General features: G+C 40.5%; 1 protein-coding gene, 1 long non-coding RNA gene and 1 pseudogene across 2 annotated transcripts; all 3 read left to right on the plus strand.

Moving 5' to 3' along the window:
* The first annotated feature begins 883 nt into the window (after positions 1 to 883).
* LOC117533219 lies at positions 884 to 2450 on the plus strand. The gene is made up of 3 exons (XM_034196839.1): positions 884 to 994; positions 1202 to 1360; positions 1632 to 2450. The coding sequence occupies exons 1-3, from the start codon at positions 957 to 959 to the stop codon at positions 2305 to 2307; spliced, it is 873 nt and encodes a 290-aa protein (XP_034052730.1). The 5' UTR covers positions 884 to 956; the 3' UTR covers positions 2308 to 2450.
* Positions 2451 to 6783: 4333 nt separating this feature from the next.
* Positions 6784 to 8406, plus strand: LOC117533222. Its single transcript, XR_004567023.1, has 3 exons — positions 6784 to 6842; positions 7361 to 7466; positions 8086 to 8406. It is a non-coding gene; the product is annotated as an uncharacterized LOC117533222 (long non-coding RNA).
* Positions 8407 to 9073: 667 nt separating this feature from the next.
* Positions 9074 to 24933, plus strand: LOC117533220 (annotated as a pseudogene).
* The last annotated feature ends 410 nt before the right edge of the window (positions 24934 to 25343 follow it).

Genomic DNA, 25343 nt, shown 5'->3' on the forward strand with positions numbered 1-25343 from the left:
TGGAATACGTACAGGACAAGCTTACAACGGTCGCTCGGCTTGAAGGGAGACTCTCGGAACGTGGTGGCTGAAAACCACAAGCACTGTCTTGATTTCGAGTTCGAAGATATTCCTGAGGACGCTGGCTTCCACCACACATGCTACATAAGGTTTTACCGACACAAAGGCCATGACGAAGGTGGAAAAGACGGCTCGCACGTGAGGGAGATCAAGACGTTAGGGAGGACCTTGAGGTCGAGCCCATCCCATCGACGTCTCGCAGCACGTACCGAAGCCAAACAGAGAAGCTACGATCAAGGTCAGGCCTGCCAATCGCAGGCTCTGGCCCCGTCCTTCCTGCCCTGTGCATTATATGCAAGATGAAGGAGAAAATGATCATCAAGCAGGCAAGCGACAAAGGGATCAACGGTGTAAGGCTGAAACATTAAAAGCAGGGAAGCAAACCCCCTCCCCCACCCACACGACACACACACACACACACACAAACACACACACACACAACACACACACACACACACACACACCACACCACACACACACACACCACACACACACACAACACACACACCACACACACACACACACACACACACACACACACACACACACACACACACACACACACACACACACACACACACACACACACCACACACACACACACACACACACAACACACACACACACACACACACACACACACACACACACACACACACACACACACACACACACACACACACACACACATTCTCTGTGGTTGAATAACTGAAAGGTACAATTATGTGTGAGAGATACGTCAACAAACTCATTGAGTTGTCCTTTTTTTCCGTTTAGTCAAATTGCAGAAAGCTGCTGAGAAGAAAGATGACCAAAGTGTTCTTTTACATATAAAAGACAAAGACTGTGTGGCTCTGGAGGTGCGGTACCACAAAAGCTGTTACAGTCAGTACACCATGTTTTTGCTGAGACCTGACAAACCAGAGACAGAACAGTAAGTTATTTCTCCTTGGATTGCTTACCTATTTGCACTACCACCAGACTGAAGTCCAGGTGTGTGTCGGCGATGGCTATATATATATATACACATACACATACTTAACATTATAAGTAAACATCCAATTTCCTTCTGTTATATGTGCACACAATCACAACACTTATTCATTTATCCATTTATTTACTTCTCATTCATGTGTTGTAGGGATGAGGCAATGTTTGATGCCAGTTACAAGCTGTTCTGTGAGAGGATCATCCGCCAGAGGCTGCTTGTCAACAATGAGGTGCTTAGAATGGGCCAGCTGAGGCAGGCCTTCATTGACATGGTGAAAGCAAACGAAGGTGTTGATGCTTCAAACTACAGGTAACTGCAATGTAATACAAGTCTTATTATTTATCATGTGCAAGGCCAGCTTTAAACAAAATGTGTATGACAGGCCTGTTTGGAGAAACCCCCATGATGTGTAGTGTGTAGTGTTGTTTGTGATGATGTGGGCCTTTATTTGGCTTCTTTGGTGTTAAATGTGCTGTATGGCAGATAGGTTCTAGTCTGTAATGTCTTGTATCACCTCCACCACTCTGCTTTTGATGGTACTCCTGTGACTTGTAATTGTCACTGTTTTGTTGTGTTACAGACAGGATCTGTTGAAGAAGAGGCTGGCTCAAGATTTCCCTCAGCTAGCGTTTCACATGCCCACCAAGCGCAACGTCTGCGAACTGGTTTTTGCTGAGACTCTGTCAAAGGATGCACTCGTGGACATGCTACCAGATCCATCCGGTACGGAAACAACACAGTCCAGTGAATTGAGCCAGACAGACAGCGACAATGAAACAGGGAGAACAAAGTGCCAAACAACACATGAGGACACAAGGACACTGTATACAGCAGCGTTGTTTTTGAAAAGACTGCTTAGTGACACTCCTGGCATGTCATGCCCATGGCCTCCCACTTCTGAAAATGTAAATGTCACTGAATCTCAAACTGTTGTCCCCATTGGACTATACAATCTGCTCAGCTGGATTATAGGTTCCACTGAGGAGCCAACACTGGATCATTATGTCAACATTGATGATGACGTACATTTGAAAGTGTTGTCTGTTTGTCAAGACATTGTGTACCTTGCTTCCAAGGGCCGCAAGCAGACACCCAAGTCCTTGGCTTTAGGTTTAACTGTTCGACATTTAACTGGATCATCACGCATTGTATCACTGCTTAACAGACTGGGACATTGTGCATCATGGGACACAGTTTTGAGTCTAGACACTAGCCTTGCCCAACTGACACTAGTAGAAGTGTCACATCACTCATAGATACGTTTGTTTTTGGTACTAGAACAGAGTATAATCAGCAGGACTCTTTTAACCAGCTGAGGCAATCACAGCACCAATCAGCCGCTCCGCCCAGCCTGACACCAATCAATTATACTACATTACATGTCCTTCTACTGTTTTCTATGTCATACCTTTTATATTTGTAATAAATCTCGTTTTTATGGTTCATCAGTGTTGTTTTCATTTGTGGAGGGATGAATGAGTAAATAAATGAATCAATGGACATTGGTATAAGTAAGGCAAGGCAAGTTTATTTATATAGCACTTTTCAACACAAGGCAATTCAAAGTGTTTTACAAAAAATTAAAGACATTAAGAAAATGGCATTTAAAATCAGGCATTAAAAAGAAAAGCTAATAAAAGAAACATTAAAAGAAAAAATACATGGATAAAAGTTACAGTGCAGTCTAAGATATGAATAGTTCAATTAAAAGCAGCAACAAAAAGAAAAGTCTTCAGCCTGGAAGTACTGCATTTTATTGATCTAAATGACTTAACGTAACAAGTTAACCTTCTTCTTGGACGCAGAAATCAAGTCATGTTTATTTTAAGAGTGCATTTAACGTGTACAGGGTAACAACAGACAGACAAAAAGTCCTCAGTCTAATGGAATAATCCCAATGAACCTAGCGATGTGAACATGGCAGTCCAGGAATGATAGTTTGATAAATATGAGTTTGATATACTTTATTAATCCCCGTGGGGAAATTGTTTGTAGCTGGAGTTGGCTGATAAACGCTGCTAGTCAATGTTGATTCGATGGTCAACTCTGTTCCCAGAGAGTAAAACCTCTCACAAATACCGCGTATATAACGCAAATACCTCGGACTTAGTGATGTATTAAGACATATGACAAAACATGACATAAAACAAGCATACAGCACTGTTTAGAATCCATTTGGTCTGGTTTAGCGTAACCATGGCGGCCGCCATCTTTCACTTCTGTTGACAATATGCAGCTACCCAATTGGTGTAGCACGATCACGTGACGAACCGTGGCACGACTTTGGACCAAGATATTATTACGCTTCGAAGGGAATAGTTCAGCCAATAATTACGTGCCTAGAAGAATTGGCAGGAATTTTAGCGACGATATTTTTTTTGGTGGATAAGCATGACTCGTTCTTTTTTATGAACTAAAGATTGTGTAGTTTCACTTCTGTGGAGCGGGATGAAACGATAACAGGGTTCACCTTATGGCCTATAACCCCCCCCGAAGAACCAAGGTTTCAATTAACTGCTGTTTCAATTCAGACAACTCTTTTTTAATCTGTTTAAGCGATCCCGAAGGATTTTGATATCAGTAAATGGAGTGTGCTCCTACCTAAGTGTGTGTGGCAGGGTGCAATCTTACCTTTGACGCAGGAGAGGAGAGCACAGGTGTCTTTTAAAGGATCCCAATCCAACAGGTGGGATTCAGTTTATTTGAAGAAAAATAGGTCCAAACTAATACAGGGTTTTTTCCTTCTCTCTCACAGCATTATAATCATACTAACAAAAAAACCGTGCTGTGATCATGTTCAAATGAAACTTTAATTCACAGTCTTACATTTATTACCAAAATGTTTTAATTTCAACTGCCCATTTCAGTTGTGACATTTTAAAATTCTCCCGATAGAATTTAGAGGTATTTCCTCGTAAAAAGACCGGTGACAATAAAAAGCGCATTCAACTTTTCCATTTCACCAACTCAATTTACATCAGTTTCATACCTTTTTTCCGACACAGACGGCGGATTAACCTTTCAAAAACCCATTCCTGTCCGCCAAGAGTTCGAAGGAAGGTCCTTACAGGTCGCGGTATTTATAATTTTCAAACACTTTTTCCGACACAGACGGCGGATTAACCTTTCAAAAACACATTCCTATCCGCAAAATTCGGGGGACCAGATTTTCCCCACAGGTCGCGGTATTTATAAAGGTTCACACACTTTCTCTCATCAAATCATTCCACTCAGCCAACAACCAATAAATTCGAGAGATATTTACCCCGTCTAGAAGGACCTTACCGAGAGCTATTAACCCAGCTCTGAAGCACACAGCCTACCGGGAGAGAGTCTACCAGGGGTCACCCCCCCTCTCTCGCGCTCTCTCAAAAAACCAGTCTCTTTATGCTAAAAAAACTGGATCCTAAACCCAAAAAAACAAACTCCTCCTCTTACACCCAATTCAGTTGAAAACCGCGCATGCGCATAATGTACAAGGCTGAACATGTCTCAACATGTTCCACAGCTGTTATGGGATAAGACACCCTTTCATATGAGGTAAAAAGGACATGAACTCTCTTTGGCCTCTTAATGTTTCTCCCCTTAGTGTGAAGCCCCCCCCCCTTCCCTGTGGACTGCTGCCAGAGGAGAGGAAGAAAACTCAACCTAAACACCACTTTGTTTTGTTTATACTGTAACTATAGAAAACCTAAAATATGAAGCATTTTCATTGTGGGTTATACAAGAATATAATTGATTATATTTGATTATAACTAACTTTCGTTTTTAAGTATTAAACATACTATGAAAACTCACAACACCCTCTTTTCAAAACGCAAAGTTATCAAAATAGCAACAGAAAAAATTGTAAGCATAGATACATATTCAAAAACCGTCAAGAAGCATTCTCATTATGGGTTTATACAAGAATATGATTGATCATGTATGATTTATAATTAACTTTCGTTTTTTAAGTATTCACTTCATACCATGATCTCAATTAACTTTCGTTTTAAGTATTCACTTCATATGAAGATCTCAACACCCTCTTCCATGTCGGGAATCCTGCATTCTTGAAGATTTTACATTATAAATCTTCACCAAAATTATTCAAAAACCATATTCTTCCAAACTCTCTGCTGTAGTCTGACCACCAGGAGACTATTGATGTGTGTGGTGAGTTTGGTAGAAATATACTGTATAATAGTGAAGTGATTGAATATTATTGTATTCTCTCTTTTCGGAGTTGCACTTTGCAGACGGTCCTTGAGCCAGGGGCGGTTCAAGGGGGGGGGGGGGGGGGCGGGGTGGGCAGTGCCCCCTAACACTGACTTTGGACCCCCCTGTGGCCCCCCTGAAAATGAAAAAAAAACTAGGCGTAACTAACGCTATTTGTCTTTCTAGTCGGACCCATTAGAGCAGGGGTCTGCAACACGTCGATCGCGAGCTACCGGTAGCTCGCGATCCCTCAATAAGTAGCTCGGCCAAGCAAATCCAAAATGTAAAAAATACACACAAAAAAAAGGAAATGTAATTTAAAGAATCGACACTTTGCATAAACGAAACCTCAATCTTAGCGAACTCTATCTACTTACTACAACTCTATATCTATCCAACACCCCTCCCCCCACAATGAATATCGACCAATCACGTTCTTGCAACAGTTTAAAAGGGGAGTGATTAGTAAAATATGCATAAATAAAAAGAAAGAATGCTAGGTAACATAAGATAAGAATAAACCAGTTTAAATGATTTGTTGTTGGTTGTGATCATATTCTAAAGATGTTTGGATTATTGAAAAGTATACAGTGTTGAGAGCTGTGTCCATAAATTCATGTTGTGCTCAAAGTGCACCAGATTGATGCTTTTCACTTCAACATTTAAAAAGAAATCTTCCATGCATGCCCCCGGACCCCCCTAGAGGAGGTGAGGACCCCCCTAGAGGAGGTGAGGTCCACCCTAGAGGAGGTGAGATCCACCCCCAAATAAAGCAGGTTACAATAATTAAATTGCAAACATTTTCTTTTAGTAAACACTGCAAACGGGTCCCACAGACCCAAACAGCACAAAGGTTAAAGGTCAGCATATAATAATGTTAAAATGTGCTAAATATATACACTGCAAAAAACAAAAAAAGAGGAGTAAAAGTAGCCCTCGACTTGTTTTATTTTTTGAAAGTAGCTCTCACCCTAAAAAAGGTTGGTGACTGCTGCTGTAAGGAGTGATAGTGACGCGTAGAAAAACCGGAAGCTGCGCTAACCTCTGGTGGCTATCATTAGCAGCTAATTTTTCTACTCCGATTTTTGCATAAAAATGAAATTATGGATTATCAATAATTTTTTCAAAGTGACAGACACATTGCTATAACCTATGGATTACATTACATTACATTACATTGCATTTATACGGTGGCCGGCAGGTGCAAACGCTAAACAACGGCCAAAAACACACACATAAGCAGGAAACACCTGCAAATAATGAAATGAAAAACCAACAAACCCTGAAAACACATACAATAGAAAAACGCTGAATTTACAGAAATGATGCAAGCTAAACCTACAACACACAAACCCCGAAAACAAACGCAACACAAAAACGCTGCAAATACAAAAACGATATGCAAAGTCAAAAGCACATACAACCGAAAAACACATTACAAAAAAAAAAGACATTACAAAAACAAAACATTCCGGAAGTGCTTCAGGCCTCTAGGGGGCGCGCTACGTGGAACAGATCGATGTCTGACCAGACATAGAGAGAACGAACAAGAGGAAAGAAAGTTCATTTAAGTGGAGAAAGATATAAGAAGGTAAGTTTTGTTTTTTTATACATAGAGCGTCATATTTACGTAGCTAGCGTTAGCGTGCCTAACTACTACACCAGCTGAGCAGAGCTTCACGTGAAGAGAAGATACAGTGAGGGAAGAACATTGTAAAGAGATGACAAATCAAGTGCAGGCAAATAACACGGGCCGTAGTGAATACCGCGGAAAAAGGACATTTGAATTCTTAGCAGTTTGTTTATATTTGTGTATAGATGTTGCAACTATACAGAGCTTTAGCAATTGCCTGTAACTATGGTCATGCTAATAAAGCTATTGCATTGAGAGAGAAAGAGAGAGAGAGAAAGTGACAAAATGTGAAGAGGGACAAAGTAATGACAGTATAGTAGTGTGCATTAGACATTCAAGGAGAGAGAGAGACAAATCACAGATTCAACGGTGAACATGATGTATCTATTTATTTATTTAGCTAACCACTATTTAGACCATGTGTTTTTGATTGACTTGATCAAATGGATTTACTACATCAATGTATGTATTTTCAGACCGCCATGTTGTGTCCTTTCTGTGGCCAGCATCTGGGGACAGTTCAAGTGCTCTGTGGCTCCTGTGGCAAACATGTACAGTTTGTGGCAGAAGTTGAACACAACAGTAAGTTCACTTTTTGTATGGTATCTGTTTCAAAGGCAAGAAATAAGGATTCAACACACTACTCTGTTTAGAATACTAATTGCAGATGCATACACTAGTTATCAGCATGAAGGACACATGTTTTCATTGTCTGTTTATGTGAAATATGTAGAAGCCATCATTCAATTGTAGACCAACGCATGATTAAATACACAAAACAGCTTATATTATACATTCATAATTGTGTAGTTATATCTTTATAAAGAACATTATACATTTAGAATCAGATTTTGAGACAGTGAGCCATGACATGATGTTTTCTTCTTTTTCTCCTTGTGTTTTTGAACTATAGAAGTTGCAATCATCCTCCCAGCATGAAAGTATTCGTCATCTTTTGCAGCTGTTGATATTTTTTGTTAAATTATTATGACGTTAACCAACAGTTGCCACGTTATCATAAAGATATACAGTATAAGATCATTTAATTGTCACGTAAATCCAGCTGCAAAATCCATAAGCAGCTCCTATATTTACAGAACAGTATTGAACATAAGACAGATTTGCGAACATCATTACCTGCATTGTCGAACTTGAGGAATTTCCTGTCCTGTGGACCATCAAATATTCTTCTCATTCTCAGGCATTCCATTAGGAGGGTCAGGAACTCCCGCTTGGGACCACCAGTGTCCACTCCATCCTCAGTTTGTCCCTCATCGTCAGTAAACTTAACCTGCATCTGATGAGAGGGGTCGAATGAGGCCCCTTTGAAGCCGCGGATTGCTTTGGAAATGTATGAAAGTATAATTGTTCTGCTTCCTGGCAATGTTACCCACTGTGATTGGAGGCTATGCAAACAACCAAATGTACAAATAAAAATACACACCAAACAACTGTGTCACGATGCAACTGTCAACATCGTTTACCTATAGACAGGGGCGGACTGGGACTACAAATCAGCCCGGGACTCTCGACCGGCCCACTTCGGTACCGCCGGCCCACCGCGGTACCGCAAGTAAATACCGCTAGTAAATTGTCGACGGGGGGGGGTAGACAATTTACTAGTGGTAGACATTAAGGGTAAATAATGTCTACCTCCGGGCCGGTGGACTTGTATTATCACTGGCCCCACCATTGTGACCACTGGCCCGGAGCATTCGTCCAAAAAAAAATCGACTAATAATGAAGAAAATTAACACATTTGTTGCAATAGTAATTTATGCACTAACTACATTACTACATACTACAACATTTTAATCATCAGTTCTTCCTCATTTTCCTCAATTGTTCATATTTGGTTTATTAAAATAATGATATTGTGGTCATTGTTAAAAAATGTCTGCTATTATTATGAGTAGCCTATTATTGTTTGTATAATGCACTTTCTGCCTTCCTGTCATTAGGAGTTAGACATGTAATGGCTATAATTGATTTGATTAGAACCTTATTATCCTAAACTGCTGGGACATTTCGCCAATACCTTTATATTGTCTACTCTTCACTTACTTGTCAGCATAGGTCGGCATTGATGTACAGAGCCGACAGAAGGCCTTGTTTATATTGGCATCATATTGAGAGGTGCAGCCAGTGACGCGTCCTAAAACCAGGAAGTAAGCTGCTGGTTCCCTCGACAAGGGTTTTGGAAAATAGCTGGAAATAAGGTCTGTGGAAAACAAACCTGTTTGATAAATGCACGTTTTGTTCAGCCGGATAATCTCCACATGTCTACCCTACTTTTATAATTTTCGAATCATAAATCTAATCGATAGATTATAAAAGGGTTTTAGGACGCGTCACTGCAGCCAACTCCATCGATCAAGCTGGCTGAAACTTTCTCTCCCTCTTCTTCTCATGCTCCCTGTCACTCTCCTTTAACTCCTCCGGTGACTTTCTTTTATTTGAAGATTGTTTTTTGCCCGGCGCTTGGCCGGTTACCGCTGGTATTAAAAATATTTGGTGAATCCCGCTCACCGGAGCCTGCTCCCGCTGCGCTCCGCAGCAAACAGCTGTTTGCTTTTCACCCAATAACGACAACCGACTCACGGAACGCTTTGTTGTAGCGTTGATAAACGAAACAATTTAACTAAATTGCTAGTCAAAATACCAATACCACAGGAGTGGTATTGGTATTTTGACCCGAGCCCGAGCGGGCAAGTGGAAAGTACGTTATGCTGGCCCGGGGTGTCTAAATAGTGCTTCCGGGCCAGCGGGCCATTTAATGTCGAGCCCTGCCGGTTACCGGCCGGTCCACATCGTCCGACCGGCCCACTTCAGTACCGGCCCATCGGGATTCGTCCCGAACGTCCCGATGGCCAGTCCGCCCCTGCCTATAGAAGGTGTTCTGACCCGGGGCAGACTGGACCTCTTCCTGGAATGGGGTTGGGTCTCCATCCTACTTTTACCCAATAAATAATGATGCAGTTTATCTAATGACAGTGTCATTAGCACACAAAGGTATTTATTGATTTCATGTTCACAAATTCAAACCTACATGGTATAATTACATTTGTAATTAGTCTTACCCGATCAGACGCTGGTTGTGGCTGCTTGAGAGGTCTGATAAAGGTAAACAAAAAATATATTCAAACTACTGTACTGTTAAAACATTCTGCTTCTTGTGGCACAAAATAACATGTTGACAATGTTTTATTTTACCCTGGCAAACTGTTGTCCATTCTGGGAGTGCTCTGTTCATTTGGAAAGTCCCACACCTGCATACAACACACAAATGACTGACTGAAATAAAATAAATTCACTTTAATTAAGAATAAATGCCACGATAAATCCAAACTGACCGCGGTGTCAGCAAGACTGTCTCCAGATGGCAACTTTGCAACAACCACACTGTCCTCGTCACTTGAAGAGGTTGTTCCAGTGTAACCTAAGAAAATAAAAGTGTCATGATTAATACTATACAAATAATTGTTCCCCTACGTCTGTACCTATCATCAAATGTTGGTTTGAATCCTGAATAATTGGATTGACATCAATCAGAAAGGATTCAATCGAAATGTACATTATATTGTTGACCGTCTTTTTCACTCTCACATTAGGATTTAGGGCACAACAAACCAACATTGTTGTGAGAAAAAAGGTTAATTTAGAATTACAATCCTTAAGAGGGAATTTATATTTAGTTTGAACAGAAGGAAAGTTTGGAAGCTTTTGTTGATACTTAAATTCCATTTCTTCTGCCACTATTCATAAAAGACCATTTGACGTCATAAGTTCAACCACGAAGAGAAAGGAATGAAGGGTGGAATGAATTGTGTTAAGAAATATAGACAGAACAACTGTTATGTTTGAACTATTATACAGTTTAGTGCTTTAAACAAGGGGGAATATATGTCAGAGGCACTTACAACTGTTTTCAACGGCTTCAAGAGTACAGATGTACAACGTAATTCGTTGGTAGGGCTTTCCAATGGCCTCTTTGTACATCTGTACTCTGAAAGGGGTGTCCGTTCCGGGGATATTTGTTATCACCCTCGCATCAGGGTACAACAAGACATGGGCACCATCTTCCAAGTCCTGGTTAAAGGCTTTCTGCTTTTTTATGGCAGCAGCCAACAGTTCTTCACATGCCCATTGAGGTTCAACATTAAGGGGAAGTGACCTCCCTCTCACAGGTTTAAGGCAGCCATCCATCCTCCTCATTACTCCAACAGAAATCTGCAAAAAGACAATAATATGCAAATGAATAAAACATTTTTTCGGACATTATATGAGAGTGTGGTGAGCAGATTTGAATGACAGATGTATTCATAATAGAAAACGTTGCATACCTTCACCAATTTCTGTTTATTTTTGGAGTTATGCCGTCCCTTTGTAAAAAAGGTCTCTCCCTCTTTTTGATTTCCCTATATTTCTGAAAGGACTCTACAGCTGAGCTTCCTGCTACAAAAACACAGGAATAAAACATTCATTACTCTTCATTATGTTCAATAGGAGTCTCATCCTCAATCCCTTCTGAGGAACATCTTATAACACATTCAACAGTAGGTAAGCCACATGGTTTAGAGATGTATTTGTATAATAACAGAATTCGAACTTTTAAACCAAGTTTTCTATAAATACTTATTGTTTGGTAATAAAACGAACAACCTATTTACCTGCACTGGTGCTAGGCTGTGCACTTAGATGCGCACTAGTGGTGGGCATCTCCTCAGGGACTTTGTTAGTCACATCTTTTAGAAATGTGATGTCTCTGCCACAGACACCACAAAAGGCATGCGAAGATGTCACGCTGGCACCACAGAATGGACAGTACATCTGTGGAGAAATAAAATGTAGGACAGCTAGGTTAAGTCAAAAAGAGTGGATATTTTTCGGCTACCTAAATATTATAATAGTATTAAAGAACGGTCTTTCAATTAACTCATCAGAAGCCAACCTCCTGTCTATCCCCCCACAAACCAAGCACCGAACCTGGGGGGACAGAGCTTTCTCCATCGCTGCCCCCTCCCTCTGGAACTCACTCCCATTAAACATCAGAGACTGCACTGACCCCCCCACCTTCAAAACACACCTCTTCAGGCTGGCTTTTCATGTGGGAATAATGTTGTGTTGCTGTTTTAATATTTTAATTCAACTTTTTACATTTGATTTCCTTTTTATCACCGCATCGCATTTGCGGCTCAGTTGAGGCCCCCTCCAGGAGGTGAGGGCGTGAGACCCCACCCAGTCTGTGTGATCTGCGTGTAGGGAGGGGCGTCCCGGTTCTATACTATATCTATATGTCAAGAGTTACATTTAGGTGCACAATGGCTCTTGCAAGCTCTTTGATCAAACACGCTAACGCTAGCTATATAAATATGACGCTCTATGTATAAAAAAACAAAACTTACCTTCTTATATCTTTCTCCACTTAAATGAACTTTCTTTCCTCTTGTTCGTTCTCTCTATGTCTGGTCAGACATCGATCTGTTCCACGTAGCGCGCCCCCTAGAGGCCTGAAGCACTTCCGGAATGTTTTGTTTTTGTAATGTCTTTTTTTTTGTAATGTGTTTTTCGGTTGTATGTGCTTTTGACTTTGCATATCGTTTTTGTATTTGCAGCGTTTTTGTGTTGCGTTTGTTTTCTGGGTTTGTGTGTTGTAGGTTTAGCTTGCATCATTTCTGTAAATGCAGCGTTTTTCTATTGTATGTGTTTTCAGGGTTTGTTGGTTTTTCATTTCATTATTTGCAGGTGTTTCCTGCTTATGTGTGTTTTTGGCCGTTGTTTAGCGTTTGCACCTGCCGGCCACCGTACATTTAGCTGACGCTTTTATCCAAAGCGACTTACAATAAGTACATTCGACCAAAAGGATTAACCTTCAGCCGCGTTTTTTCTCGTTTGAATGCCATTGAACACGACTTTTGATCAGAATAACAGCTAAGGTTAGCATATCTCCGTGTTTTGCTACCTAAAGCTACGTCATGTGTCGTCTGTATTTGCTTCCCCTGTTCTGATCGCTCAGTGATGATCCTTATATTTCTATAATCTGTGGACTCAGGATGTTATCTAAGCTTGTTTGTGCAGATCCAATAAGTATATCGATCGGTATAGCTAGAGTTCTGTGCTAACGGCCTTAAGATTTTTTTGCCTGTGGCTAATTCAGAGGCTCAGCGTTAGCTTTGAGGTTTTAAAAAAATCAGTTAGCTGAGTTTCTTCCCGTTGCATAGATATGAAACATTCATAGTTTATTAAATCTTATGAAGCCCTCAGACACTTTTGCTTGCAGATGTTGTGATTTCGGCCCCTTCGGCGGGTCCGTGGGGCTAAAGAGGTTAAATCTATAAATGAATTCACACATGGTAGTAAAACGAACACCATATACAGTATATGTGTTTCTTGGAAGTTTTATTTCCATTAGAGGGAAAGAAAACATGGAAGCAAAATAGACCAAAATAACAAGTACATGAAAAAACGATATTTTTGCCTGTAATGTCCTTAAACAGTAACTTCATAATTTTGATTGTTGGCTGCTCATTTAATAACTAATAATTTGTACTAGTTTGTTGTCTGCTCTTGTGCTTAGTGAATACTAAAGAAGACCATTGTCTCTGTGTCAGCTGATTTTTTTGTAGAATTCTGTTGAGTATTAAACGATTAACCAGTTAAGCCCGAAGGTCACCCCAGTGGACCCCTCCCACAGTTTTTTCTCTCTCACATGTCTCAGGGCTTCTTAACATTTATGAAACTATTAATGTTTCATACCCTTTTAAAGGTAAGAAACTCCGCTAACTGACAATAAGAACAATTGTTAGCTAGAAAAACACAAGAGTAATACCAAGCCTTTGAATTAGCATTGAGCGAAACAATGCTAACTAATGCTAACGCTTTTTTACACACAACACACGGTAGAAATGCCCTTATTACTATCTTAACTGCACAAACAAGATATACGATTTAAAGCTGAGACTCCACAGATGTAATGTCATCACTGTAAGACCTCGAATTCCTGGAGCTATCAGCCAGAAAAGAGAAAGTAAACAACATCCGGTTCCAAAAATATTACAATAATTACGTCTTACCTTTTTTGATTTGTGATCAAAAGTTGTGTTCAATGGAATAAAAACGCATCTCAAGGTTAATCCAATGTCTTTGTGTCACGTAGAATTTTTTACTGATAATCAATCATCATATGTATGGCAATATACTCGGTATAAAGTATTGCCGTCCAGGCTTGCACTTTCAGATATGCTTCGTTTGCTTCTCTATTACGTCCGCTATGGTAATGTTTACGTAGATTTGGGAACTGCCCATCGATTCTATTGGTTCTGATGGTTAAGAAAAAGGTGTAAATCACACGAATCGACCAATGGGTTCCAGAGATATGGTCCTGCGTAAACTATAAAGAATGCCAGCCAGCGTGCCAACATTACGCAGCCGACTTCATTTATTGTTTACAGCGTAAAGAAGCAGGTATTGCAGCAGGACCCAGAGCGCACGGAGCACAGAGCGGACAGCAGATAACGGAATTGCAGTTTTATTGCTTATAGATTATCAGAACATTTCAAAGGGGACACAGCCCCATTGGATATTAATCTATGGATTAACTACATCATCGTTTTTATCGTTTTAATGCCATTGAAGACCAGTTTAGACCAGACAACGAGGAAGGTAAGTCATTGTTAGCCTAGCGCATTAGCGCTAGCGCCATTTGTTTTGATGTACGTTTTTGTTGATAACGTCGCGAGTTTGTATCTTTCAGTGTTGGGCTGTTCAGGTGGGCACCGTTAGATTCTGTGTCTCCTTGCGATCATAAACGATGTGTTGGATGTGCAGCTAGGATAAGTAATAAGGGAGCGAGGAGTGATTTTCGGTGCTGTAATAGGTTAGCATTTTTCGCTCGGGGCTAATTCAGAGGCTCACTGTAAGAGTAAGCCTTTGTTTTTTTTATTTTTTTATTTTTTTCACAACAGTTGTATTTGGATGGAATGAATACCTATAGTGATAATTCAAAGTAATAAAATGATTTTTACAGTGAAAAAGTTCAAATGGAACCGATGGTTCCCAAATTACCCAGAGGTGAGTCCGCTTAGACTTTATTTTTCTAAATCTCTCTAAAAAGGTCAAATTTCACTTGTTTTGCATCAATCTTGATACAGGGTACTTATTATATGTTATAGTTTGGATTCCTAAAGCTTTTCGTCTACTAACCCATCATGCAAGGGTGGTTTTCACTATAAGTAAAGGTTTTTTTTAGGTGGACATTAGAATTTACATGTTTTTACTATGTTCCATCTGAATTTACTTTAAAATAAAAACATCTATATTGATTCTGACACTTCTACATCCAACTCACAGATGTAACCTTGCTTTGAGAAAAATAATTATTAATTTACCCCTTTTTAGAAGTGAAGATATATCATTTGTTGTGTTAGTGGCATTTTCGAGCCTGAAACCTGAAAAACAGGCTCAGGGCTTAACTGTTAAGTGAGTGTGAGTGAATGTGTTCTTACTCGGAACCGAGTTTTGCTTCCCAACCCTGCCACTGTGCTACACGTCCCGGCCGCCCCGTCTAACAGAAAGCGGCGAGATGCATTTCCTTAGGAATCGACAAGCAGAACAGAAACTAACATTTATGGGCGAAAAACGTCACTTGTCCGTCGGACACGTCAATAGAAAGATGTATTTGTCCGATCTTTTAAAAAGTTAGAAATTAAAAAGATATAATATATTTTTTAAATTTCATAACAACACAATTTCCTGATTTTGGATCAACAAAATACATCTTATTATCTTATACTAACAGAACCACGCCTATATTGCGTACAGCGCTCATAAACTATGGCACCCCCCCCCAAAATAAAGTTGAACCGCCCCAGCCCCAGTAAAAACCAGAGGTTTACGTGAAATAGTTCTTTTTTTTGAAATAATGGTTTTAGTGCGCAATGATAGGTTTTAATTTTGTATTTGTGTTAATTTAAAATAAATCAAACTCCCAAAAAACGTATACAGCTTTTATTAACACTGTAATTGACTGTGTAAGTGGCCGCAGGGGGGAGAGCTTTAGAGAGCTCTCTCCTGAAAGACTGAGAGGCTCTGATAACCTCAGAACGTTTGGCAACACTTCGGATTTTTCAAGAAAGAAGGTCAATCTGAAACATCGCTCTCAAATTGTAAACGATGCCGAGCCGCTTTGAAGTACACGAGTAGTTCGAGGAACTTAGCGACGCACATAAAGAGGCGACATGGGGTCTGCGGCTGAAAAGAGAAACCTGAAAGTCAGACAGCGTGAAATCACTCAGTGAGGTGTTCTGTCAGAGAGGTGTTTAGTTTACAGCAGCCTGTGATGGCCAATCACAGTTTAATGTGTTGCTGACTGTAAGCAGGTATGAAAGAGGTTGTTTGTGAAAGAGGTTGTTTTCTTTATTGTTCCTATAGAAACCAGTGCTCTCTGCTCTCTGGGGAGTCAGCCTCTGAGTGTTCAGCACATCAGGCTGCAGATGTATGGGCATTGCTCTATGGCAGCTGTTATTTGCACATTGTTAATCATGAGCAATGCATCCTTAAAGTGTTTAACTGTGAGGTGTTATCACATTGAACTCTGGAGAGTTTTAGGTAAAAAAGGTAAAAAAATAAACAGCATGATGGGATGTGCAGCACTAGCAGAGAGAACCAAATATGTGACCTGCTCTATCGAAATCAGTCGCATTGACCCGAAGACACATTTTGAGTTGTATACACTGCTGGAAAGAGGATATTCCTAGCTTTCTAATGATATCAGGTTTGTTTTTGTACTCTAAATATTAAGTGAAATATGTCACATTATATAATGACTGTCACCGAGTCATCATGTTGAGAAAAAGGCCTTTAAAGTTTCCTCTTCTCTGGAATCCATCGATCTGATTGGTTGTTAGCAAATGATCAAAAATACTACGGAGGGAAGATATTTTTGTTTGGATTACTGGTCTGGGGGAAGCTCGTGTGTGTGTGTGTGTGTGTGTGTGTGTGGTGTGTGTGTGTGTGTGTGTGTGTGTGGTGTGTGTGTGTGTGTGTGTGTGTGTGTGTGTGTGTGTGTGTGTGTGTGTGTGTGTGTGTGTGTGTGTGTGTGTGTGTGTGTGTGTGTGTGTGTGTGTGTGTGTGTGTGTGTGTGTGTGTGTGTGTGTGTGTGTGTGTGTGTGTATACGTGTGTGCAGTGACGTGCGGTGAGGTTCATGGCTGGTGAGGCACGGACTCTTTCAGAGTCAGATTTACAAATATTATATTTTGACCTTAATCGAAATGTTCGGTTATTTTCAAAAGCTTTTTTAGTCTGATGCTTCGATTCATTTTAAACAGACCGTTCAACAAAAGGATACCCAACATATACATATTGGATTGTTCTTTCTTAGTAAGATCCAATGTTCATTACCAATGGTGGTCTTACCTTGACTTGAAGATGAAGTCCATGCTTTCCTTCTGGACAACAATCTCTATTACTGTTTTGTAAAAGTCCTCCTTATCTTCCTCTAGTTTCAAAAGTCTAGCTTGTTGTTTGGTCTTCCGTCTCTGCGTAGAATAACAGTAGCAACAAGGACCTGTGGGCTCACGTGCGCCCCCTTCAGTGCGGCAGAGGTTATGGCTGCCTCCCCTGGTGCTTTTTTCATTGCCGTTGTATGATGAGACCAGCGAGCCTAAATATCATATATACGTGAAATAAGTTATTTAGAGACGAGGATAAATGGCGAGGATAAATGTAATAAAGGGATCTACAAACATTACATTGGTGACATACAGTGAGATGGTGCAGGCATGCGCTTAGGGCCCGCTTTCCAGCCAGTTTCTGTGGGGTGACGCATTCTGAGGTGAGGCAGAGCTCATCTGTGCCTCACCTCACCCCACAGTAACTGGCTGCAGCGCTCTCACAAAATAAGTGCCCGCGTTAAATTAGTGCCCGCGCTAAATTAGTGCCCGCGCTCCAGCCAGTTACTGTGGGCTTACGAGAGGCAGAGCTCGTCCCTGCCTCACTCCTCATCGCTCCCATGTAGTTGTAGCGGAGCTCGGCAATTTTGCTGATTTTGATTATAAAAAGCGATTAGAATCAAACATAAATCACATTTACAACACAGATCAGTGGAGACATTTTATTATTACTATTTAGTTTTTCTTTAGTTGTTTTTCCGTTACATTGGAGTATGGCAGAGGCTCTGCCTCCCCTGACTGCACGTCGCTGCGTGTGTGTGTGTTTGTGTAATTTTGCGTTTGTGTGTATTGTGTTTGTTTCCCGGGGAAAACCCTCACGAGAAACACCGGCTGTTGTTCTGCCTGCTGTGACGTTAAGTTACTCCGTTCTCCGCTTGTAATTATGCCGAAACTTCAAAGTTGTATTTATCATCTGAATTTGCCGAAACAAGTTTAATATTCTGAAAGCCAAGACTTTGTTTATTTGAAACCAGATGAAAACAAACTGTAACGGACCCTGCCGTGTTATCTATGATTACTATACGCTTGCATTCATAATGTCAGCGGAGGGAGGGGGAGCGGCGCTGCGGAAGAGCAGATTGCCTGTCTTCTTCCCTTTACAAGCTTAAAGAATGTATTTATCGTGTGAGTTTGGAAATAAAAGTTTCATATTCTGAAAGCCAAGAACCCCGAAAAAATTGTTTTTTACGCAAATCCACGTTTATTTTGAAATGAGCCGTTGCGACTTCCGACTGATTTCGAGAGAGCGGGTCACAAATGTAAAGCACTTTTTTGTTAATGTATGATTTTCTGCATATGAGGAATAAAACAAAAATCCTCTGTCGTACCAAATTGAAGTATCATTATTTAGCATCGTGTTGAATCGCATCGTATCGCCCCGTATCGCATAATGTTGAATCAAATCGTATCGAACTGTATCGCAACAGGGGTGAATCGTATCGTATCGCATCAAATCGGTGTTTCAAATGTGTTTCAAATCGTATCGTGGTAACGTATCGAGATGCGCATCCCATCGGCCTCAGTGATGGAGATGCACATCCCTAATCCATAGATCTCTTCATGTTGCTCTCGAAGTGCACCAGATTGATGCTTTTAACTTCAATATAATAAAAAAAAATCCTCGGCATGCCCCCGGACCCCCCTAGAGGAGGTGAGGTCCCCCCCCCCCCCACTTAAATAATGTCCACATGGATAGGAAACTAAATACATTTGCACACATCTCGTGTCCATATCTTTCTGTTTTGGTGGTCATGCCACACCGCGCTCATGCATGCATGCGCGAGTCATAGTGAGTCATAGTGAGTGTCTGCAGCTAAAATCTTGCCTAGGGCAGCAAATTGGTCAGAGCCGGCCCTGTCCCGGACGATCGGACGTGGGCGTTTTCGCACACTGCAAGTTAGCTGAAATTAACCAGCTAGATTTCACTGTTTCTCGTTATTTTGTTCTCATCCCCCCAAGGGAGACGCGCCTCACACTTTGAAAACCGCTGCTTTAATGTATTATCCATGCACAGACCTAAAAGGATGTTTCAAGGACTGGATTAATTTCAGTTTTGGCCCAAAACAAATATTTATAATAATTCATACAACAATTATGTAGCACACTGGATCCTCTATTAGAGAAGTACAATTTAAAGAAATGTATATTCTATATTCAACATTAGATAAACACAGAAGAACCCTTTCCAAGTACCATAAGTAGATGTTCAGGTAAGTATGGCTAATAAGAATGATTAATAGACTTAATTTGGTACAGATAGCATTCACAAATATATGAATTAAAGTTTTAAGAATGTTTGATCTTTCCTTTCCAGTCTTTGAATATTTGTCTAACTTTTCCTTTTCAGATTGTTAAACATTTTGAGAATTGTTGAATTTTTCCCTTCAGATTTTGAAATGATATAATGATTGATAGTTTAAGTAATGTAATTATGTTATCATGCCATAGTCACAGTAATGATATGCATGAAACATCCAGACATGTTCTCTGTGGATCAACAATGCTGCGGGAAACAAGTCATTCTCTGGAATATCTTGGTTACTCATTTTAAAAAATCTACACAAGCTATCAGACTGTCTTGCCTGTTTAAGCAGCAACTTTGAATTATTTAGGAATTTTAATTATCAACCAACCTTTTGACTGTATCGATTGTGGAGAGAGAGGGAATTGGATGGAGCGAGGGAGAGAAGGTGAGGTAGTGAGAGTTACAGAGAGAAAGAGGGAGTCAGTGAGTGTCAGAGGCAAGGAGGGAAGTGAACACAGCAAGGGGTGAGAAGAGCTGACGGGCTTCATCCTGCAATATTGACGGAACGTAAGTCTTGATTTTTATTTATCCAATACACCTTTGAAAGGTTAATTCAACTTTACAACAACGCCTCTTGAAAATCAATCAGTTTTTTTGTGCAACTGGTTATATTTGCAGCGTAACAGGTAGGACGGTGTGTGCTCAGACGTGAATCAGACTCCTGTTGTTTACGTTGATGAAATCCTTGACGGATGAATATATTTGCAGGCAATACCATGCACACCTTGATATGAACTTTCCCTCTAGATTCCATTCACTGCAGGTGGCATCATTTGGTCTGAAAATGCCGATTTGATTAATGTCGATCTCTTTCACTTAATATGTATTTGGCTATTATTATTTAACTAAGATTGATTTGCTTTGTGTCAATTACCTTTTTTTAGATTTAGATGTGCTTACTTTACGATTTGGGTCAATCTACATTACATTATTTTGTAACCAAGGCTTAAAATCACTGCATGTGTATTGTACAGCAGTGTGTAATGTGTACTTTATCAAGCTTTTTATTATTATTATTATACATTTACAATTTTATTTGCATTTTAGAAACATAATACACCAAAAAGGGGTGAATTAGAATTGTTAATTCTTAAATGTGTCTCTTCTTCTTCTCTCAAAGCTTACCCTTGATAAGAGCCCTCTTAAAATGAATAAGTTGGTTTGAGAGAGCAACCGGAAAATCAGCCGGTTGAATATTTAAAAAAGCAGATATTGCCTACTCATTAAAAACAGCAGATAGCCTGCACACCTTCCGGCGCAGACTGAAAACTCATCTCTTTCGACTCCACTTCGAGCGATAGAACTATTAACAAAGCACTTATATACTAATAAAGGGCTGGCTTTTCTAAAGCCAGTTGAGTAGCACTTGAAATGTTTTGGCTCTATGAAACCTGATGTACTTTATGATTCTGTTTTCTTCAAGGTTGTGAGTCGCTTTGGATAAAAGCGTCAGCTAAATGTAATGTAATGTAATGCAATGTAATGTAATGTAATGTAATAACCTCCATCCGGAATAATGCCTGCTTATTGAAGCACTATTGTCACTTTCATTAATAATAATGATCTATTTCTCTTTAACATCTTTCTCTAACAGCTAACACCATGAACCTCTCAGATCACATTTCGTCCCTCTTCAGCTGCAATGTCAGCCACGGCGAGCAGCCACAGCTCTATGTTAGTGTCACCCAAAGGCAGCCGCTGAAATGTGCTGTCGCCATGACCATCTTCTACAGCACTATCTTCTTCTGTGGAGTAAGTCAATATACTTGGCTTACTTCACACACAATCAAATGTTACCTCCTGAATAACATCACAAAGTCTGTTGATAAAATACAGCACTAAGCTAAATTGCAATTCATGGCTTGATTATTGCCTCTCTTAACCTGCTTAAAAAGCTGAGGGTTAGGCTAGATTTATTTTGCAGGAACAAGTCCTGTTTCTCACTTGAGGCCAGGAAAAGTCTCTGTGACCTTTTTTCCTGTGCTGGACTCTGGTGATCTGATGTATATGAATGCACTGCCCATTGCCTGATCAAGTTAGATGCCGCCTATCACAGTGCGCTGAGATTTGATACTTAACTGTAAAGCACTTACTCATCACTGTACTCTGTATGCCGGGGCAGGTTTGCCTTCACTAACTCAGTCACTGGTACACGTTCATCTACAAAGCCATGTTGGGTAAACTACCACCTTATATCTGCTCTCTGATCACACGGAGAGTTGCAAGTGGCTACTGCCTGAGATCGCATGCTGTGGTTTTGTTACATGTGCCAGGTGGTGCTAGGGCTGACTTAGGGACGAAAGCTTTTAGGTGCGCAGCTCCTCTTGCTTGGAACAGTCTGCAAAAAGAATGGAAACTGAGCAATCTGGTTCCACTGCATGTTTTTAAAGCTCGGATAGATGCTATGCAATCTGATACTGTTGGTACCTGTAAATGTTGGTAGGTATGTACATTGTAAACCTGTAACTGTGTTGTATGATGTCCTTTTTGTTGTTCTGTTGTTTCATGTTTTTATGTCTTCATGTGGAACCTACTTGCAGCAGGTCTCCCTTGAAAAAGAGATCGATGATCTCAATGGGATTCACCTGGCTAAATAAAGGTTTGAAATGAAATGAAACACTACTTGTTTTGTTCTCGCTGTAGACCACTAAATGCTGTCCCCCTACCACTTTACAGCTGGCATTCAATGGCGTGAGCATCCTGACCCTCCTAATGGATCCTCACATGAGAGTCAGTCCCATTCGTTTCTACCTTATGAGCCTCGTCATATCAGGTATGCTGCTATCATACGCCTCACGGTAGACTGCTTCATGACAATATTGAACTGATATCTCAAAAACAGCTTTCATTTGCATGCATAGTCTTTGGCCAAATTATAACTTAATTAAACAATTTGAAATGTTTTAAAGTTGCGACCAACACTTACAGTATATGTTAATGATGAAATTAAATGTATTGTATTGGAAATGTCATTTTCTTTGATTTAATTGCCAAATGAAATTTGAAATTCAATAATGTGAATATAACATGAAAATGAAATTGAAATGCCTTTTCCATTTAATTATACACAGAATGTTTTAGCCATGTTAATTGTCCTGTCATGAGGGGGACGTTGAATGAAACAATCACTTAACATTCATCCACAGGCCAAGTAAAGTGCTTCTAGGTTTCACATTCCGTTTTATTATAATTATGGCAAGGTTGTAGACTGAATATCATTTAGCCATCAATGTAATTTGGGCATGGACTAATGTGTTTTTTAAACCTAAAACGAATTCATATCTACATAAAGCGCTCACATTTAGGACTAACAACATTAATTTAATGTTGTTAGTCCTGCATTTCAGTAGTTCCTTTTAACATCACACCTTTGGTTTATTGCCGTCTTCAAGAAACCATCATCGATGTGAAAACCTTAAATTACTTTCTTTTTACATTTGAGCCTTTCTTCAGCTGTTGACCATCCCGATCACTCTGTATCGGTACTACTGGGAGACCTACCCGTGGATCCTGGGCTCGACAGTGTGCAAAGTCTACTTCATGATCCGCCAAGTGTGCTCTGCCACCTCCAGCTGGGTTATCATGATCTTCGCCTTAGATCGCTATGCAGCCATTTGCCACACCATGTGGTCCGTCTCTCACAAGAAGGTTGATCACTTTTCACTTTTCAAACATTACAGAAAAGCAAAAAAAGCTAAGGATCATTAGGATGGTGTCTATTTGAACCAACATGATTTGAACACATTTTATTTTCTCGCTTCTCCTTCCTTTCCAACAGAAGTCTCGGCTGCCATGTCTTCTTTCAGTATGGATCATTTCTCTGGTCTCAACCGTTCCCTTTGCTCTGGTCTATGACCAGGCTCGTGCCTGCATCCTGGACTACACTGCCGCCACGCGAGAAGAGACCCTCCATGTTTCCACTATGTGTGAGATGATCGAGTCTGATCCTGCACACATCTACGGAGTAGCTTTACTTCTGAGAGCAGTAGTCTTCTTTCTGGTAAGTAAATGCTGTACAATATGCTTATTTATCTACTAACCACACAGGCATTGCAAACCTCCAACTCCAGATCCCACTGGTCTCCATCTGCACTCTTTATCTGTTAACCCTGCGCTACCTGAGGCAGAACGGACGTCAGAGGAGAAACGTGGGTCTCACTCGGCCTGTTCCAGAAGGAAGACGAGCCATCCAGTGCCATCAGAATGGAAAGCTACTTTTGAATGAGAAGAAGGCTCTAAAACTAATGGGTGAGCCATTGAACATGATTACATCTTGTTATCTATCTCCCTAGTGCTTGATTTGAGTGCTTGTCCCTTAATGACTACTCGTGCTCTTGGTTAGTAACCGGACAATAAATGAACTGAACATAACTCTGCATTGGTTTCAGTTGACTTGTGTTCACTTTTCTAGACAAAAACAACACTTTTTCATTTAAGATGAGATAAAAACTACCATCCTGAAGTTTCGCAACCAATAATAAACATACAGTATGACACTGTGACCCTAGAGACATTTACATGTCTGCTTTTCCTAGACAGTCAGATAGCACCAGAGATGCTGGACTAGATGTGCAGTGTTGTTGATATCAGCTTGAAGTTACCTAAAGATAAAGATGTTTATACATGTCATGAACTGTCTACGGTATGTTTTTGATATTCTGCATTTAGCCAAAATATTATATTAAATAGTAATGAATTACAATATTATTTGAATGTCCTTCAAGCTGAGCAATTGTGCCCTCTTTTTTCTTCCAGGTGCAGTTGTGGTGGCCTTTTTTGTTTGCAACTTTCCGGACGTTGCCTCGTCGCTGCAGTTCTACGTAGTCGTGTCGACGGAAACGGTTAATTCTGTCAACACAATCTTGAAAACGTACTTGTCGCTTCCACTGTGGTATATAAACGGTGCTCTGGACCCGCTGCTGTTCTGTATTTTCTCCCTCACATTTCGCAGGGCCTGCTGGAAAACATTGGGTAGGCTCGAGCCTACTACTTTAAGTATGGAAGTTTTTTTTGGGTGGTGGCAAAGAAGTTCTAGTGAAGAGGCAAGCACTACAGCCAGAGAGGATAGATGCTAAAAGCCATAGAGAGAAGATGGACAAAAAGACAGTTACAGTCACTAACAAATCAGTTCAGAGGAACAGCCCCATTCAACCAGAGCTGCAACAACAAGCACTCTGAACCAGTGGCCCAGGTGGGCCCAGCCTGTTCAAGACCAAACATACTTAATATGTCCTAAAACGCATTTTAACTCAAATAAGCCACTATTAAGCCAACTATACTTGGGTTAGGGTTAGGGAAACTATACTTGGGTTAGGGTTAGGGAAACTATACTTGGGTTAGGGTTAGGGAAACTATACTTGGGTTAGGGTTAGGGAAACTATACTTGGGTTAGGGTTAGGGAAACTATACTTGGGTTAGGGTTAGGGAAACTATACTTGGGTTAGGGAAACTATACTTGGGTTAGGGTTAGGGAAACTATTCTTGCCTGATTGCAGAAAAGTTTATTCAGACGGACACATATATATTAGAAGTCATGTTACAGGCACACAACACCAGCACAGTAGCCTATAACATGACACGGCTGCCGCTGCACAAACACACAGTTGCCAACAGCTGCACAGCATCAACAATAAAGCATGGACACGCAGAGCGGTGCAGACATACTCATTCTGGAACGGCGGCCACGTTAACACACACTGGCGCGC

This window comes from Gymnodraco acuticeps, unplaced genomic scaffold (genome assembly GCF_902827175.1).
Source record: "Gymnodraco acuticeps unplaced genomic scaffold, fGymAcu1.1, whole genome shotgun sequence".
In the NCBI taxonomy this organism is placed as follows: domain Eukaryota; kingdom Metazoa; phylum Chordata; class Actinopteri; order Perciformes; family Bathydraconidae; genus Gymnodraco; species Gymnodraco acuticeps.